This window comes from Crocuta crocuta, unplaced genomic scaffold (genome assembly GCF_008692635.1).
Source record: "Crocuta crocuta isolate KB4526 unplaced genomic scaffold, BGI_CrCroc_1.0 scaffold39, whole genome shotgun sequence".
NCBI classification, from domain to species: domain Eukaryota; kingdom Metazoa; phylum Chordata; class Mammalia; order Carnivora; family Hyaenidae; genus Crocuta; species Crocuta crocuta.
In genome coordinates this window covers 5,355,787-5,374,087 of record NW_027533334.1, presented here as the reverse complement: position 1 = coordinate 5,374,087, position 18,301 = coordinate 5,355,787, and the positions used below count along the sequence as shown (strand labels likewise).

The 18,301-nt window shown below is 39.9% G+C and overlaps 1 protein-coding gene across 2 annotated transcripts in view; it reads right to left on the bottom strand.

Annotated features, from left to right (window-relative positions):
* Nucleotides 1-413: 413 nt before the first annotated feature.
* The window catches only part of ZNF706 (zinc finger protein 706), a 239,429-nt gene continuing 221,541 nt past the window's right edge, over nt 414-18,301 (bottom strand). Inside the window, exons 1-4 of one of the 2 annotated variants that reach the window (XM_077748241.1) lie at nt 4,588-4,778; nt 3,390-3,526; nt 1,411-1,518; nt 414-718 (exon numbers count right to left, since the gene is read on the bottom strand). In XM_077748241.1, coding sequence (XP_077604367.1) covers nt 1,423-1,518; nt 3,390-3,524 — 231 coding nt within the window. In that variant the 5' untranslated portion in view covers nt 3,525-3,526; nt 4,588-4,778 and the 3' untranslated portion in view covers nt 414-718; nt 1,411-1,422. Of the gene's footprint in view, nt 719-1,410; nt 1,519-3,389; nt 3,527-4,587; nt 4,779-18,301 lie in introns of those variants that run through there. The other variant, XM_077748243.1, reaches the window with a different exon arrangement.

The window sequence follows — 18,301 nt, the reverse complement described above, 5'->3', positions numbered from 1 at the left end:
TCGTTAAGGCATATACTTCAGAACATAATCTTTCAGAAGGGCTCAATGAAAATCCAACCGCATTAGGAATTTATCAGTTACCTACAGGGTGTACCTGGCTGGCAGCTATAGCCAGCTCATAGAGCAGGTTAAAATATTCCAACCTCAAACATAGGGAACGATCAGAGAGGGAAATGACACATGATAGTAATATACTAAGGCAGCAGGTAAGTCATTCTTCACCTAGATCAGCAGCTGCCAATAAAACTGCATGAATGAGTCTGCTCTGATGTAAATAATAAACCTGCCACTGAGCTCTGGAAAAGGGAGGTAAGAATTGCGCTTGCGAGTCTAGCTGACGAATTCATTAGATTTTTATAAGGCAAATAATGTGGAAAGTTAGAACAGAATTTCTAGAACCATTTATCCTGTGATGTTGTAAAATCAAAGTACTACTTTATTAAATGAGTTATTTTACACAATATGAACATCAATATAATTACAATTGTAAAAAAATTTCTTATAACAAGGATGGACTGATTTTCAGATTTCCAAATCAGAGTCAACTGTACATTTACACAGAATTGTCTTTGCATGAAGCCCAAAAGGGAACAGCATAAAAATGAGTGTTTCTGTAGCCCCTTTATTTTTGCTGATCAACAGTTTGTTAGAAAAGCAGCTGCAGGTTTGTTACCTAAGGTCTGAGACAGTAGAAGAGTCAAAGGTGTCATGAATTCACCTATAAAACATAAATGGAATTTTCAGTGAATGTAAGCATTGCACAAATACCACTTCTATGCATTTCAAATGTCTAAGAAAAATGCACCACATGCATTAGCTACCAAGCCAGTCTGAGGGAGCTGTCAATGATTTGATAAACAATCTTTGATGAATTTACTTTAAAAAGAAAGTTATCTCACACCATCACCACCACTTAGGGAAAACAAAAACCAACCACACGAAAATGTAAACTGATTATTTTCAAGCAACTATGAGTTTATACAGTGTAAGCCCACATTTTGCTACGTATTTCAATGCATTCGGAAGCTCCATTAGTAAAATACCTGCAACCAGGCACTCAGGAACACTGTTCTGCATCATTTCTGGGAGCAAGACCCTCAAATGCCTTTGCAATATTTACTTTCTTTAGGTTGGGAAGTCTCTTCCATTCTTGGACCAGAGTCGGCCAGCATCACCTCAGCCCCCCATTTTGGGCTACAGTAGTAAAAACTTGGGTGTTTTAAAGGCATTGAGAAGATCTGGTTTGGAAAAACGGGCTTTTAGCAATTGTGAAGGTAAACACTAACTAAAAGAGGGAAAGCAATGAAATCTCAGCTAGAAGGCAGACATTAATTTCACAGTTATGGAAGGTAATTTTGCTCTTGTATATAACCTTGACATTAAGCAATGAAAAGACAAAAGGTCAATTACCTGTAAACAACTTTATGCCTGAACATCAGCCAATTCTGGAGGAAGTGAAGTCTTAGGGTGCTTGCTTTCAAAGTGCTGCTTGAAGGTCTTAGGGTCTGGCATTTGTGTCTAATGTTAAAAAAAAAAAAAGAGAGAGACCTTATTCATGAAATAAAGATGTGTTAACTTTTCAAATCCTGAGCCTGTTCAGGATAGGCAATCATCTCAAAAACACTTTTGAGTTCCTGTAACTAGTGGCTGGCCTCTGAAAAAGGATCTCGTAACAAAGAAATTCCTAACATCTGACCATATCTCACATATGAAGAACGGGTGGGTCACATAAAGGATTCTGCTTGTTTAAGAGCAAGCAACAGGTGACATTACTTAACATATTATGCTAAGCAGGTTACCTGGATTCTCATAGGACCTTCACAGTAATCCTAAATAGTTTCTACTACCATTCCTCATTTCACATGGTAAGGAAACAAAAACTAGAGTATAATCTGTCCAGGACCTGTTTCAACCTTGTTCTAGTACTTCAGTTCTCAATCACTACACTATACCAACTTCCCTAGGCAAGCACCGCCAGCAATTTATTCTTTAGCTCATGCAGTTAAACGAAACATGAAATAAAAGTTTTGGCTATTTTGTTCTGAGAGCTTAAATAGGTGAACTACTCTAGTACTTTCAGTTCATTTTTTTTTAAATGTTTATTTATTTTGAGAGAGAAAGAGAGAGGGCGTGCACCACATGCAATCGGGGTGGGGCAGAGAGAATTCCAAGCAGGCTCTGTGCTTTAAGCAGAGCCCGTTGCAGGGCTCAATCCCACAAATAGCGAGATGAGTCAGATGCTTAACTGAGCCACCCAGGCACCCCTATTCCAGTACTTTCAAATCAAAATATTCATTCATCAGTAATTTAATGAAATTTACTTTAAAGTTGTTCAATTTCATTATTTTGAGTGTCTCAAAGCTCAGTATGAACAAGACATTTAATGTAATAGATTTCTTAACAAGAACTGTCATGTAGTTAGAAACTTCAATTTCATCAGTAATGCCTTCAGATGATAAACTTTAGTTTTGGAATCATGTCTTACCAAGATCCCTTCCCACAACCCTACCTAGGTGTGGGGCTTTGGGAAAAAAAAAATACACCGTACATATGGTGTACATATATGCATATATATACACATGCAGATGTATTGGACCACTGTCAGTATGTATTTTTCTTTTGGTGCTTCTATTCACTAACTTCAAAGGTGCTGAGCTTAAAGAAAAAAGCAAGAAAGCAACTCTGGCTTGGAACTGAAGAAAAACTTCTGAGAAAGGAAGTGCGGGATAGTCGCCTGGAGGCTCAGGAACTAGACTGCCTGGCTTTCGATCCTACCTCTTCTCTGTACTAGCTGGGTGACCCTGCAGAAGTTATTTAATCCCCATGGCTCAGTTTCCTCTTCTGTAAAATGAGAATAGGAGTCCTTTATCTCACAGAGTGATTGTGGGGACTAACGGGCTCATACACATAAAACACCGGATAAGCACTCAACAGTAGTTATGACCATTCTTCAATCTAATAACACATATTAATTCTAGTAAAAGCCCTCAATGTAAAAATACTCGAGATAGTTGTGCAGACCTCCTCTGAATTTAGTGAAAAGTCAATCATATAACCAGAGGTGTACTTGTGTTTCATACAGCTCTACACTAAGAATGTAGATCTGACTTCCTTAGAAAGTTCAAAGCATAGTATCTGCCCTGAAGAAGACATCTTTATTCTTCACGCCGGGAGGGACTTTGTTCATTCCCTTTCCCTGACACCTGGAGACCTGGGCCTGGACACAGGAGCCGTTCAAACCAGTAACTGAGGAAGAGGCCACTGAAGCTGGCAACCTAACATAAGCAGCTCCCCCCATCCACTATTTATGTTGCCGTGGCAACCTCTATATACCACTGGGTAAGGCAAGAATTGTCCCCGGGAAAACTAAGCCTTCCAGTTCCCCTTACCCTACACACAGTGCAGGTATATATTAAGGCAGCTTTGGCAGCAGCCTTTTGGTCATGTCCTTGTTTCTTCTTTTGTCCAGCTTGCTTTTTGGCATTTTTCTGCTGAGACTGAATCTTCTGCTGTCCACGAGCCATATCTAAAAACAGAAGTCGAGGCATTAGAGTGATTAATACCGAGTAATCTAAGCATGGTAATGCTCTCCAGAGTCGAAGACTCTAATTTTAGAGAGCTGTCGATCAAAATGTATGGGTTTTCAAATCCTCACATAAAATGCTACTAGAGAGTACACTGGTACCACCACTGTGGAAAACTGGTCTCCTCTATAAACCTAGTAATTCCACTCCCAGCATAAATCCAACAGAAATGCAAATGTACACATACACCCAAAGGCAGTACAAGAATGTCCAGTGTACTTGTTTCCAAAACTGTAAACAATGCAAATGTCAGTTAATAAAATGGATAATTTGTATTTATTTATATTTATTTATTGAATATTCATTCAATATTTATTGAATGCTACCTGCATTCAAAAAGAAAACACTATTGTTACAGGTAACAATATGGTTGTATCCAGTGCTAAAGGAAAGAAGCCAGATACAATGGATATAGGCTGTATAAAATTCAGAACAGGCAAAGCTAATCTAGGAGGTAGTGACTGGGAAAAAAGGGCATGGGGGGCCGTTGAGATGTTGTGTCTTGATCAGGGTAATGTTATACAGGTGTGTTCACGTGTAAAAATTCATCAGGCTATACACCAAAGACTTGTACACTTTGCCATATGTAATCTTCAAAACTTTACCAAAAAGTTAAGCACTCTTCCCTAAGCATTGGCTGACCACTTTCCAAAGGTGCCTTCCCTTTCCAATATTTACTGTCATGATTTAGATTTTTGCAACTTAAGAGCTGTCGTCTACAGTTTCTGAAAGAGATCCTAAGAGCAATGGAAACTGTTCTCCTAAATACTTAGGTTACATAAAACCACTGCGCTATTCTAAATCTTTCTAAAAAGTTGACCTTTGCAGGACTGCTGGAGAAATTATTAAATAGGATTAAATTAGTTCCTAGCTGAGAGAATAAACCTTATAAAAAGAGTAAAGGCACTTTTACAAAAATGAAAAGTACCAATTTTTACTACGGATAGTCTGAAATAAAGCTAAACAGGTTAAAAATGAATGTTACTGAAAATGTTACTTTTACTTTTTCATTAAAATTAAGTCTTCTTGGAGCGCCTGGGTGGCTCAGTCTGTTGACTCTCGATTTCAGCTCAGGCCATGATCTTGCGGTTCTTGAGTTCAAGCCCCGCATTGGCACTGTCGGTGCAGAGCCTGCTTGGGATTCTCTTTCCCTCTCTCCGCACTTCCCCTGCTCTTCCTCTCTCAAAATAAATTAACTTAAAAAAAAAATAAAGAACTGCATGAAACTTAAAAAAAATAAAATTAAGGTCTTCTCAAACCATGAAACAGACTCTTAACTATAGAGAACTGATGGTTATCAGAGGTTCACAGGTGGGTAGGGGGATGGGTGAAACACGTGATGGGGATTAAGGAGCATACTTATGATGAGCACCGACTAATGTATAGAATTGTTGAATCACTAATACTGTACACCTGAAACTAACACTGTATGCTACTAACTATACTGGAATTAAAATTAAAAACTTAATAAGAAAACATTAAAGTCTTGTATTAGACAACACAAGTTAAACCTGCTCATAAAGGGTCTATGAGCCCCAGCTCCCTTTGAAATATATTGAAATTGGGTCCTAAGTAGAAATCCTATGTATAGCTTTGACTAGCACTGCAATTAAGTTTTAAACTTTTAAATCACTGCAGGGCATGAACATAATACGGATCTATATCACCTTTACCAGAAAACAGTACAGGCTTTTTCTGCCTGGAATCCTAATTTATTAATGGATATAAAGTCAAACATTTCATAGTAACACATGAGCTTCTCCCCCCAAAAAGAAAAAGGGAAACTGGAAAAAATAAGTGGACTGCTGGGACAAGTTCCCACTAGTATTTACACTAAACTGAAAGGCAAATAAAATAGAGAAGAGGATCAATGCTTTCCTAAGAAGCCAGTCGACTGTTTTAACACAGTACAAAAATTTTTAGCATGCTAGCCTAATATAAGAACCCCGTTACCAAATAATGGTAAATATTACCAGATGTGTTCGTCCTTGAACACTAAACTTCCTTTTAAGTTTTTTCAAAAGCCGAATCTTTACTAATTCCAAGCCAAACGGAATGATTTTTTAAAAAATATATTTAAGTACAAATGTTACAGCAGCATACAAAACCTATTCCCACAGAAACAGCTGGATGGTAGTAGGCAGGTGTGCAACCTTTAGGTATCCCAGTGGTTTATAATACCCTGGGATCAGCACCTTATGTTTAGAACACAATGTCGGCCACCCATGTTAAGGCTGATTTTGTGGGTAACCTCAATTGTTTTATGCCACTAATTCCAGAAGTTTCTTTGATAATTACAAGTTATTAGCTATTCTGATACTATTTTCACGCAGTGCTCTGTTACAATGTCATGAGATGAACATTATTTTTAACTTTTCCATTTAGGACTTCTCCCAAAATATAACATTACACAATAGAGTTAACCCATTTTCCACTGTCATCTAAAGTGGCAAATAAAACCATAAAAGCTTTGATAAGTAAAGACTGTAGTCCAGTGTTCTCATATTTAAAACGGAGAACTGAACACCCCTTAAAGGAAATCGAATCAACAGTCTAAACGCGTGGGGTAGGCCCCTAACTTCCAACAACTCACTGCATTAATTTCCTTTCTGAAAGCAGAAATGCAAACGAACATGCCACCTGCTTTTGGACAGCTCAACTTAAGAACTGCTCTCAAGCCAATCGAATTTTCTACAAAATCTTAAGCACAACTTCTTAATTACATAAGACAAACTCATGGGCAACAAGTCACTTACAAATACCTTAAACACAGATTTTTAATGTTACTCTTATTAACTGTGGTTTTACGAGGGCTGCAAAGAGGGAAGCAGAACGAATAAAGAGTTGTTCTAAAATGAAGAGCGTTTACAGGAGGCAACAAGTAAGCACTGCCCCTTAAGATTCTCTCAAAGCCAAAACAAATGAGGAAGAAAACGATTTTTGGATACAGGAAGTAGGATCGTTCTCCATAACCATCTGAAACGAAGAGGCCCAGGCAGCGATCAACATCCTGACCCCACGTTTTGACTACATCCTTTCACGGAGGGAAGAGGAAAGCACCAGAAGTAAGGTCTATCTCACCCAACACTTGACCGAGCCCAGCTGCCGCCCGGCCCGCCTTCCTTCCCNGCCCCCGGGGCGGCCCGCGGGCCCGCCAGCCCCTAATAGAGACGCAGCCTTTGTTCTCTCATCGGCTTCCCTCTACCTCGTTCCCACGGAAACCTCGGTTATTTTTTACCAGTCTGGGGCTTTTAGGGAGTTCGGGATTCCAGCCTGTCTTCAGTGTTTCTGGCTAGGGCTCCCTGATCTGTTTAGCTGACTACTGACAATATAAAGAATTGCTAATATTTGGGGAAATGGCCAAGTTGATTTTTTTTTTTTTGGTCTGTTGATTTACAGCTCACAACAGCTAACTTCCAGTATCTGATTAAGAGCGATTGCGATTGTAACGATTATTCTATCTGCTAATTATCTGGAAAGGGCATTTTAGACATTGGCTTTATTCTTCTCCCGTGCTCCCGCTCCACACATCGGTTTCTAATTAGATTTATTAGTAACAAGGAAAAGGGAAGCTTTTGCATTTGCCCTATACCCGCCTTACCCACTCTCCCCTGTCCCAAATTTGCCTGTAAGTGCGCAGGAGTTGCTTGTTTAATATAACTACATCCCAAGTTAGCTGGACTGGGATGCAGCTATTACAGCTGAACTGTTTAAAATAACCAGGAAGGGTTTAGCTGCTTGTCGCATTTGGATGGCATACAATGGTTTGTCAGTCCATCCTTATCCTCATTTCAGCCTCTCTCACCTTTAACTTTCACACCTCTTCCATAGTGCAGTTTTAAACTACATGTTTAAATTTTATTAATCTCTCTCTAGTATTCAGTTGTAAGCTAATTTTCATCACCATATGCGCAGTGCCTAGCAGTGTGCTAAACAGAGTAGCCTGAGTAAATACTGACTGAAGGAACTGGAGGTATCTAGACAAATCAAAATTTGGCATATTATGAAGCTCTAGCTTGATCAATAGTCGCTATAACCATAGTAACTGTATTAACCTAGCTAATAGAAGGGGATTGTGGTATTTGGAGAAAGAACCTAGAGACAGGAAATCCAAAGAGTTGTGTTTAGCCATAAATCAGAGTGGGCAGTGGAAAGGGACCGCGAGATTTGGCCAGCAGAGAGAAGTCATCTTAACTAGAGAGGTGATTTTTGCTGTGAAGTAGTATTACTGTGCTACTTGTTACCAAGGCCTGGATGAAACATCCACTTAAGCCAGTGTTCCTTCAAATTCTGCATTATGCCACCTTTGAGAATTTGGTAAAAGCTAAGGATTTTGCTCCCATAAAGTTCATATACCTAAAAACTTATAGCCTCAGTGGTAGAGTTTCTCAACCCTGGCGCTACTGACACTTTGGGCCAGATCATTCTTGGGGGGGGGGGGGGGGGAAGGTGGCTGTCCTGGGGATTGTAAGATGTTTGGCAACATCCCTGTCCTGTACCCTTTGGATGTCAATAGCACCCTATCTCCAGTTCTGACAAAAAAAAAAATGTCTCCCTACCTTTCCAAATGTCCTCTGGGGGTCAAAATCTCCCTCGGTTGAGAAGTACTGCTCAGAGGATGTGGTATTTATATGTTGGTTAGGGCATTTGCAATGTGAAGGGAAAAACGGACCAAAGGAATGGATCAGATTTAATATCTGAGAAGTGACAAACAGAAAAGGAAAGGCGGATGAATTAGCATTACTACCAGCTGGTGTCCTACTTATTCTATAGAAATGTGGCAGCAAGTGGGATATGAATGCCTCAGAAGGATTTTTATACACATTTCTCCTTTTAATGGTGAATGCTGCAGTATTTCCACTGACTGGTTTCTTCTACCTTTAGAAAATTACTCTAGGTTAATATGCAATAAGCATGTACCTATTTTCAATCCAAAATCACAATCAGATTAAAATGCTTCTCTGGAGACCTGAAAGATTGATTTATTTGTATTCATTCTGATTTTCAGGGGTGAAAGAGCTGATAGTTAATCAATATATTATTTCTCAAATGAACAGATTATTCTGAATCACTTTCCCCAATTTATCTGTGGTCAGTAGGTTAATATCTAAATATAGAAGAGTGCTTAGCTTAGAGAGGTTCATTAGAGTATAAAAGAGGCTAGGTCCTTGGCCCATAGGTCCTTCCATCTAGTGACACATGATAATAGCAATGACAATAACTCATAACAAAAATGTTCCCTTTTCTAGATCTTATTCCTCTCACTAACTTCTTGTTGTGATTTCTCAAGGCTGCAACTTCTGCACTCTTTTCCTAAAGAAATCTCATTTACTGTTACAGCTTTAAAATAATGAACTTCAGGGGCACCTGGGTGGCTCAGTCAGTCGAGCCACCTGAGACTTCGGCTCAGGTCAAGATCTCTTGGTTAGTGGGTTCCAGCCCCGCATCAGGCTCTGTGCTGGCAGCAGGGGCCTGCTTTGGACTCTGTGTCTCCCTCTCTCTCTGCCCCTCCCCTGCTTGTGCTCTGTCTCTCTCTCTCTCTCAAAAATAAATAAACATTAAACAAATTTTTTACATAATAAAATAATGAACTTCAGATGACCCTACATCTATCTTCTAGTTCAACTCTCTTCTGCTTTCTGAAGATATATCCAAATACCTACTTTCCACTTTCACTTTAATGTTTTATAGATATTTCACATTTAATACCATGTGGTAGTAAATCAAAGAAGCTATTGATGGTAAATCACATTTATCTCCACCAAGATAAAAAAAAAATTACTGCCACTTGTACTATGGCATAATGCTAAGATACCCTTGATTGTACAAAACATCTTAATTTCAGAGATGTTAGAGTTGGTTTTAAAAATATTGCAATTTATTAGAATAGCATCAAAAAATAAAATATTTAGGAATAACTTTACAGAAAGAAGTGTAAAACTTATATTACGAATGCTACAAAGCATTGTTGAAAGAACTTAAAACCTAAATAAATGGAAAGGCATTCCATGTTCATGGATCAAAACATGTAATATTATAAAGCTAGCTATATTCCCCAAATTTATCTGCAGATTCAGTGCTTCCCCTATCAAAATCTCAGCTGTCATTTTTGCATAAATCAACAAGCTTACTCTGAGATTCACCTGGAAATTCCAAGGAACTCAGTTGCAGTAAAATAAGAAATAGGTTTGGTCTTTGACCCCATTCCCAGCACAAAGCTCCTAAAACCCTTGGAATTTCCTGAGTGATAGGAATGTCTTTTGTTATTCATAAGGAGCTCCTTTAGAGCCTACCTGAATTTATGCTAATGAGGTGGCTTAGGGTGGGGCTCCTAGATGGTCTCCAGATAGCACTGCTGAACATATCAAACAAATGCTTAAAGGATTAAAACTTTCTTTCTTTTTTTTTTTAATGTTTATTTCTTTTAGAGGGAGGGTGGGAAGGGCAGAGAGAGAGGGAGACACAGAATCTGAAGCAGGCTCCAGGCTTTGAGCTTAATCAACTGAGCCACCCAGGCACCAGAAGTATTAAAATTTTCATCAACAATAACCAAACGCTGAAAAGAGCCCAAGTGTCCGTCAATAGATGAATGGATAAAGAAGATGTGGTATATAGGGGCACCTGGGTGGCTCAGTTGGTTAAGACTCTGACTTCAGCTCAGGTGTGATCTCGTGGTTTTTAAGCCCAGTGTCGGGCTCTGTGCTGACAGCTCAGAGCCTGGAGCCTGTTTTGGATTCTGTGCTTCCCTCTCTCTCTTCCTTTCCCCTGCTCATGCTCTGTCTCTTTCTCAAAAATAAATAAACATAAAAAAAAGAAGATATTATATGTATGTATATATATAATGGAATATTACTCAGCCATCAAAACGATTAAATCTTGCCATTTGCAAAGATGTGGATGGAGCTAGAGTGTATTATGCTAAGTGAAATAAATCAGAGAAAAACAGATGCCATATGATTTCACTCATATGTGGACTTTAGAAAATAAAACAGATGAACACATTGGAAGAAAAAAAGAGGGGAAGGGAAGCAACCATAAGAGACTCTTCATGACAGAGGGTTGACGGAGGTAGAGAGGTGAGGGATGGGCTAAATGGGTGACGGGTCTTAAGTAGGGCACGTGTTATGACCAGCACTGGGGGTTGTACGTAAGTAATGAATCACTAAATTCTCCTGAAACCAATGTTAACACTATATGTTAACTAGAATTTAAATAAAAATCAACCCTAACCACCAAGCTTTAGGAAGGCAGAGGGGAGGCGGCTGGAGATTAAGCTCTATAAAAACTACTGAGCAAGATTAGATGAGCTTCCGGGTTGGCAAACTCATCCACATGCTGGGAAGGTGGCACACCCCAGTTCCACGGGGACAGAAGACTCTGCACCTGGGACACTTCTGAACTTTGCCTTCTGTACCTCTTTATCAGGCTGCACATCTGTATCCTTTATAATATCTTTTATAATAACATGTCTCTCTGAGTTTTGTGAGCTGTTCTAGCAAATTAATGAAACGTAAAGAGGTGATCGTGGCAACCTCTGATTTATAGCAGGTTAGTCAGACGCACAGGTAACATGAACTTGCTATTGACATCTGAAGTGGGAGGAGAGGGGGCTGTCTGGTAGGACTGAGCTATGCCCAGGCAGACAGTGTCGGAATTGAGTTAGATTGTAGGACACCCAGCTGATGTTGCAAAGTTGTTTGATGTTTGGAAAACCTATATATCTGGCGTCAGAAGTGAAGTTGTGTTGTACTGAAGTATTGGGAGTAGAGGGGATGGGGGGGGGGCGGAGAATCTGCTCTCTCCTTGCATCAGAGTCGCTAAAACAATGTTGAAGAGAGGAACAAAGCTGGAGGACTTACCCTTCCCAATTTCCAAACTTGGCTGTAAAGGAGCAGTAATTAAGACTATGGTACTGGCATGAGAACAGACATTTGCGGGGCGCCTGGGTGGCTCAGTCAGTGAAGCATCTGCCTTCAGCTCAGGTCATGATCTCACTGTTCATGAGTTCAACCCCCACATCGGGCTTTCTGCTGTCCACGCGGAGCCTGCTTCAGATCCTCCGTCCCCCTCTCTTTCTGCCCCTCCCGTGCTTGTACACACACTCTCTCATAAAAATAAATGACTAAAAACTTTTAAAAAATTAAAAAAAAAACAGACATTTGGTCAATCAGATAGACTTGAGAACCCGGAAGTAAATATTCACATTGCTTTCAACACAGATGCCAAGAAATCAACAGGGAAGGAATAGTCCTTTCAACAAATGGTGAGAGAACACTGGGCTATCCACATGCAAAAAGATGAAGTTGAATCCTTACGTCATGCCCTACACAAAAATGAATTACACTGGATTACAGACCTAGGCATAAATGCTGAAGTATAAAATTCTTAGAAGAAAATATAGGAACAAATCTGCATGACTTTCACTTAAGCAAAGCTTTCTTAGATATGACATCAAAAGCATTTATGACAAAAGAAGTAACTTATTTAAAAAATGGGCAACAAAACTGAGTAGACATTTCTTCAGAGAAGATATACAAATGGCCAATGGATCCAAGAAAGGGTGCTCACCGTTATTAGCCATCACGAAAATACAAATCAAAATACTGAGGTAGTACTTCACACTTTCTAAAATGGTGACTGTGATAAAAAAAAAAAAAGACAGGAATTAGGTGTTGGAGTGGATGTGGAAAAAATGTCACCCCCATACTTGTTGACATGTGACTCACAAATTCCTATTCTAGATTTATATCCGAGAGAAATGAAAACATACATCTACAGAAAAACTTATATGTGAATGCTCAAAATAGCATTTTGACTATATGTAATAGGCAAAAAGTAGAAACAGCCCAAATTTTCATCAACTTATGAGTTGATAAGTTGAAGTGATGTGTGTGTGTGTGTGTGTGTGTGTGTTTATACACTCATAAAAAGTCATGAAGCACTGAGACAACATGGACGAATATTGAAGACATTATGCTGAGTGGGAGAAACCAGTCACAGAAGACCATATATTGTATGATTTAATTTATATGAAATGTCAAAAACAGACAAGGCTATAAAAATGAAGTAGATTAGAGACTGCTTAGGGCTGGGAGAATTGGAGGGACATGGGAAGTATATGGTAATGGGTATGGACTTTCTTTTGGGACGATGAAGATGAAAATGTTTTAAAAATGACTGTGGTGATGATTGCACCACTCCGAATATACTGCAAACCACTGAATTGTGCACTTAAATGAGTGATTTGTATCTTATGTGAATTATATCTCGATAAAGCTGTTATATATTTTTTAATCTTTTTAATGTTTATTTTTGAAAGACAGAGGCAGTGTGTGAATCAGAGAGGGGCAGAGAGAGGGAGACACAGAATGTGAAGCAGGCTTCAGGCTCCAAGTTGTCAGCACAGAGCCCCATGTGGGACTCGAACTCACAAACTGCGAGATCATGATCTGAGCCAAAGTCAGATGCTTAACTGACTGAGCCACCCGCCTACCATGGGGCCTTGCTCTATGCCCTCCCCTCTCTTGTATGTCCTGCCCTCCCTTCCAGTAGGTCTGCTTTCTATTCCCTCTTCAAATTCCAGCCAAAATATCACATTCTCAGAGAAGCCTTCCTTCCTTGAGCCTCCATCTAAATGAGGATTCCTCCGTGTGGAGAGAAAGGAATTCTCATACACTGTTGGTGCAAATGTAAACTGGACAGCCACTGTGGAAAACAGCATGGGGCTTCCTCAAAAATTAAAACTAGAGATACCATATGATCCAATAATTCCACTATTAGGTATTTACCCAAAGAAAACAAAAAAGTCTTTTTTTTCTATATTCAGAAAGATATATTAACTCCTGTGTTTACTGCAGCATTATTTACAATAGCTAAGATGTGGAAGCAACCTAAGTGTCCACTGATAGATGAATGGATAAGGAAGATGTATACACACACGCACACACAAGTCTGCACGCACACTGGAATATCACACAACCACGAAAATGGATGAGATCATTTCTTTTGAGACAACATGGATGGACCTAGAGGGTATTATGCTAAGTGAAATAAATCAGACTGAGAAAGGCAGACACCACATGATTTCACTCATATGTGGAATCTAAAACAAAATTAAATAAGTAAACAAAAAGCAAAATCAGACCTATAAATACAGAGAACAAGCTGATGGTTGCCAGAGGGAGATGGGGAGATGAGCAAAATGGGTGAAGGGAACAGGGAGATACAGACTTCCAGTTATGGAGTAAATATGTCATGAGAATAAAATGCACAGCATAGGGAATATAGTCAGTAATATTGTAACAGCAATATATGGTGACAGATGGTAGGCACACATGTGGTGAATATAACATAACGTGTAAACTCGTGGAATTACTATGTTGCATATCTGAAACTGATGTAACACTATGTATCAACTATACTCAAATACAAAAATTAAAAAAAGAGAGAGAAACACAAACACAAAAGGCAATTCTAAGAAAGGGAAACATTTTATACTATCTACTATGTTCATAAAAGCAAAAATATTGAATAGCAAAAAGTAGGAAAGCTATAATGGAGTAGGGTGTGGAACAGTATTTAAATGGGTAGCATCAAGGTTATTGATTCCTCTAAGGGTGGCTAATGAATGCAGAAAAACCTTCAGGTACTTACCTTTAAAAAGAGCTCTGTTGGGGCACCTGGGTGGCTCAGTCGGTTAAAGCATCTGATTTCAGGTCTGGTCATGATCTCATGGTTCATGAGTTCGAGCCCCACACTGTCATCACAGAGCCTACTTGGGATTCTCGCACTCTCCTCTCTCTCTGTCCCTCCACTCCTCATGCTTTCTCTCTCGATCCCTCAAAATAAATAAACTTAAAAAATAAAAAGAGCTTTGTTGAGGTATAATTGACATACAATAAACTGAATATACTTAAAGTGGTATACATAAACAAGGATTCCTCTGGTTTAGTACTCTTGTGGCACCCGATACTTTTCATTCTTAGTAGTTTATTATAAATATAGACATCATATTCACACATACATAAACACATATGTATATACATACATGTATATACATATACAATTATCTATACAGTTATATATAATTATATATATAAGTTTGTGGAATATATGTAAATTTCTCCTTTCCATTTGACTCCTAAAACAATGACATGTAACACTTCTGTAGTGCCTTCTCTCTACCATATGCTATTACACATACTTTATAGTACTTCACACATTTTCATTCATTAATCCTCTCAACAATTCTTAGGTAACTGAGGTACAAAATGGTTAAGTAAGTTACCCAAGATTACATGACTAGAAAGTGGAAAAGATTTTTTTTAAGTTTCTTTATTTATTTTTGAGAGAGATCGTGTGAGAGAGTGGGGGTGGGGTAGGGCAGAGAGAGGGAGAGAGAATCAGCACAGAGCCCAATGTGGGCCTCATGTGGGACCCAAAACCACCAGTGGAGCGATCATGATCCCAGCGGAAGTCGGACACTTACCCAACTGAGCCACCCAGGCACCCCTAAAGTAGAAAAGATTTGACCCTTAGCAGTCTGGTTCCAGAGCCTGGGCTGCCTGCTCTATCCCACAAGGGAAGTCCCATAGTTCTTTGGTCACCCCTGTGTAACCAGCGTTGAGCACAGTACTTGGCATGGTGTAGGCGTCAATAAACACTTGTTGAATGAAGATGTGTCTGAACAATCCCTCCATACTAGGTTAGGAGTCCTCTTCCAAGAATCACAGAGCATGCTGTAATAGCATTTACACAGTGATAATAATGTAGATAGGGATCTAACCACAATTATAACTACAAATATAACTTAATTGGGAAGAGGGGGAACGAGAAGTCTAGGCCGGATGGAGAAAGGGGTTGGGAAGAGCACTGAAAGCGGGCTAAATTCTCGCTTGCTACAGTGGGAAGTCCCTGGATGATGCCTAACACTGAGAAAAACTTGCAAGAAATGATAGTACAAGAACGTTTTTTAGAGGTGTAGAGATAAATACTGAAAGAATTGACTGAAAGGATTGTACACAGCTGTGGCTGAAAAGAGACAATGGCAGGCAGGAAACTGAAACTGTTTTTCATAACTAGTCTCATAGGACTAGTAGAGCGTTTTTAACTGTGTGCGTGCTTTACTGTGACAAAACAAAAACGAAATGAACAACAGCGTCTTCTTTTCTAATAATTTTCCAGCCCTATTTGTTTCCAGGCAGTGTGTATGTCTTCACAGTGCTCAGGGCTTCAGAGACATGGATGAACAATTCCGGGTATTATAATGAGTCCAGCTATTAGTAGCACTCTTGGCATCTCCCTGCGTTTAGTCTCTGCTTCTCATTCCAGGTGAGGACATGCCCCGGCTTCGGCTGTTCCATTTTTGTAGTTCTCTGCATATCGTCCTTATCTTTAGACTCACCAGCTGAATGAGCTAGGGCAAAGAGTACCTAATATTTAATGTGCCTGTCCTCGCTGCCTTTACATTATTACTCTTAAACAGGTAGAAACACCAAGACAAAACAGAAAAGTCAAGAATGGGGTGTTTCATTCTTCCCCAGACAGGAATTCATAGAGGTGTCCACTGGCGAGGGCCTTTGGCTTGATCTTAACCAGAGAGGTATCTTGGTCTAGTTGATGGCTTTGATTTTGTCCAAAGTCCGCTGATGGCACTGGTGATGGCCGACTGATTCCATACAGAGAAATCTGTCCTGAAAATGACTCCTGTAGTTTCCCCTGACTTCCCCTGATCTGCAGAGACATTTTCCCAATGTCTCCACTTTGGAGGAGAGAAGACAAGAAAAAAAGCATTTAGCTGCACTCTGAAATTTAACTACTTTTTGGCTCAGTATGGTTATTAATGCTTTTAATTGCATGCTTAATTATATTCTGTTTGATTTTAATAGTAGTTAAGTCATTAAGACTCTGAAGAATTTTAATGATTGACTCCCCAGATATAAAATGAAAGAGTCGGTTTGAGTGACCTCCCAGACCCCTCTACTCCTTGAACTTCTATCACTTGATGATTCAACATGAACTTCATGGTCTTTGAAAAGAACTCTATTTATGAAAGGCAGAATAAAAATCACCCCAAACTCTATCCAGGTGCCTTTTTTTAAAGGCAGGTTTCACACCCAATGCAGAGCCCAATGCAGGGCTTGAACTCATGACCCTGAGATCTAGACCTGGATCCTTAACCAACTGAGCCACACAGGTGCCTTACCCAGGTATAGACTTGAAACCAAGGGTGTTCACACTTCACATAGAAAACGTAAATGTATTCTACATCCTGTAGGAAAGCTCTAAGTGTTTGAGGGATGAGTAGAAAATAGTGTGAAAGAGGAAATACTTGTTTGAAACAATTGTCACTGTGTTCATCATGTTTTTCGTTTCCTGTATCTTACCATGTTTTAATATTTGGGAGACCTTCCAGCCCCAGGGAGGGACTGCTCCTCCTAGGGCTAGCTAATTCCTGAGGGTAACTACCACCTGCCTAGAACTCTACCTTCCTTATTCAAATACAGTCTGTCTCGTGTCCCCTCAACACTCTCCCTATCTGACTCTCAGACAGCACACCAGTGTTTCCCTGGATCTAAGTCATCCCAGGGCCAGGTACCAGTCAATCAGAGGTTACCCCTACAGCCCCAAACCTGCCTGAATCATTCAAACTGGCTAATTCTAAAATGTTTGCTTTGCCGAGTCTTGACTTTCCCACACAAACCCCCGATACAGGCGCTGGCCTAGGCTTCCCCTTTGCTTCTGCTTCTGTGTCCTAACCACCACCCGGGGCCCCCATGTGACCCTGCGTGGTGTGGTGGGCCCCCTTGTCTGTGGCAATGTAAGTACTAAACTCTTTTTTCAACGGCACTGACCTCTCCATATCGTCATTCCATTACTTCCAGAAATTAAAATCTCATGGATACAAATGAGACAATGACCTACATTCAGTGTTTGTTGAGTGTGGAAACTGGGAGACTTCCCTGTCCTCCATGTTCCTTATAGGTATGGTGGGCTCACCTGCTTAGGACACCTTACAAATGATAACCCCTTCTAACTCAGTCCCCACGTAGGCCACATAGCTTTGCAGTATTTCGTGATCGTGCATCCAACCCCGAGACTGGGGCAAATTCTCAAAATAAATGTTTTATCTTAAAGTATATGGTGACAGGCATTTGGGGACAGAGGTGGAGAATGACAGATAATCACTTCAGCTTTACTTGCTATTTTGGAACCATTAGTCACAGGACATGCCCTACTGAAGCTAGGTCCCTGGTATGGTCTTCCCATATAAAACTGAATTCATAAAGAAGACATCCAGATGGCTAGCAGCCACATGAAAAAATGCTCAACATCACTCATCATCAGAGAAATACATATCAAAACCACAATGAGATACCACCTCACACCTGTCAGAACGGCTAACATTAGCAACCCAGGCAACAACAGATGTTGGCAAGGATGCAGAGAAAGAGGATCTCTTCTGCCCAGCTGGTGGGAATGCAAACTGGTGCAGCCTCTCTGGAAAACAGTACAGAGGTTCCTCAAAAAGGTAAAAAAAGAACTACCCTATGACCCAGCAATTGTACTTCTAGATATTTTTCCAAGGGATACAGGTGTGCTGTTTCAAAGGGGCACATGCACCCCAATGTTTATAGCAGTGCTATCAACAATAGCCAAAGTATGGAAAGAGTCCAAATGTCCATTGATGGATGAATGGATCAAGAAGCTGTGGTATA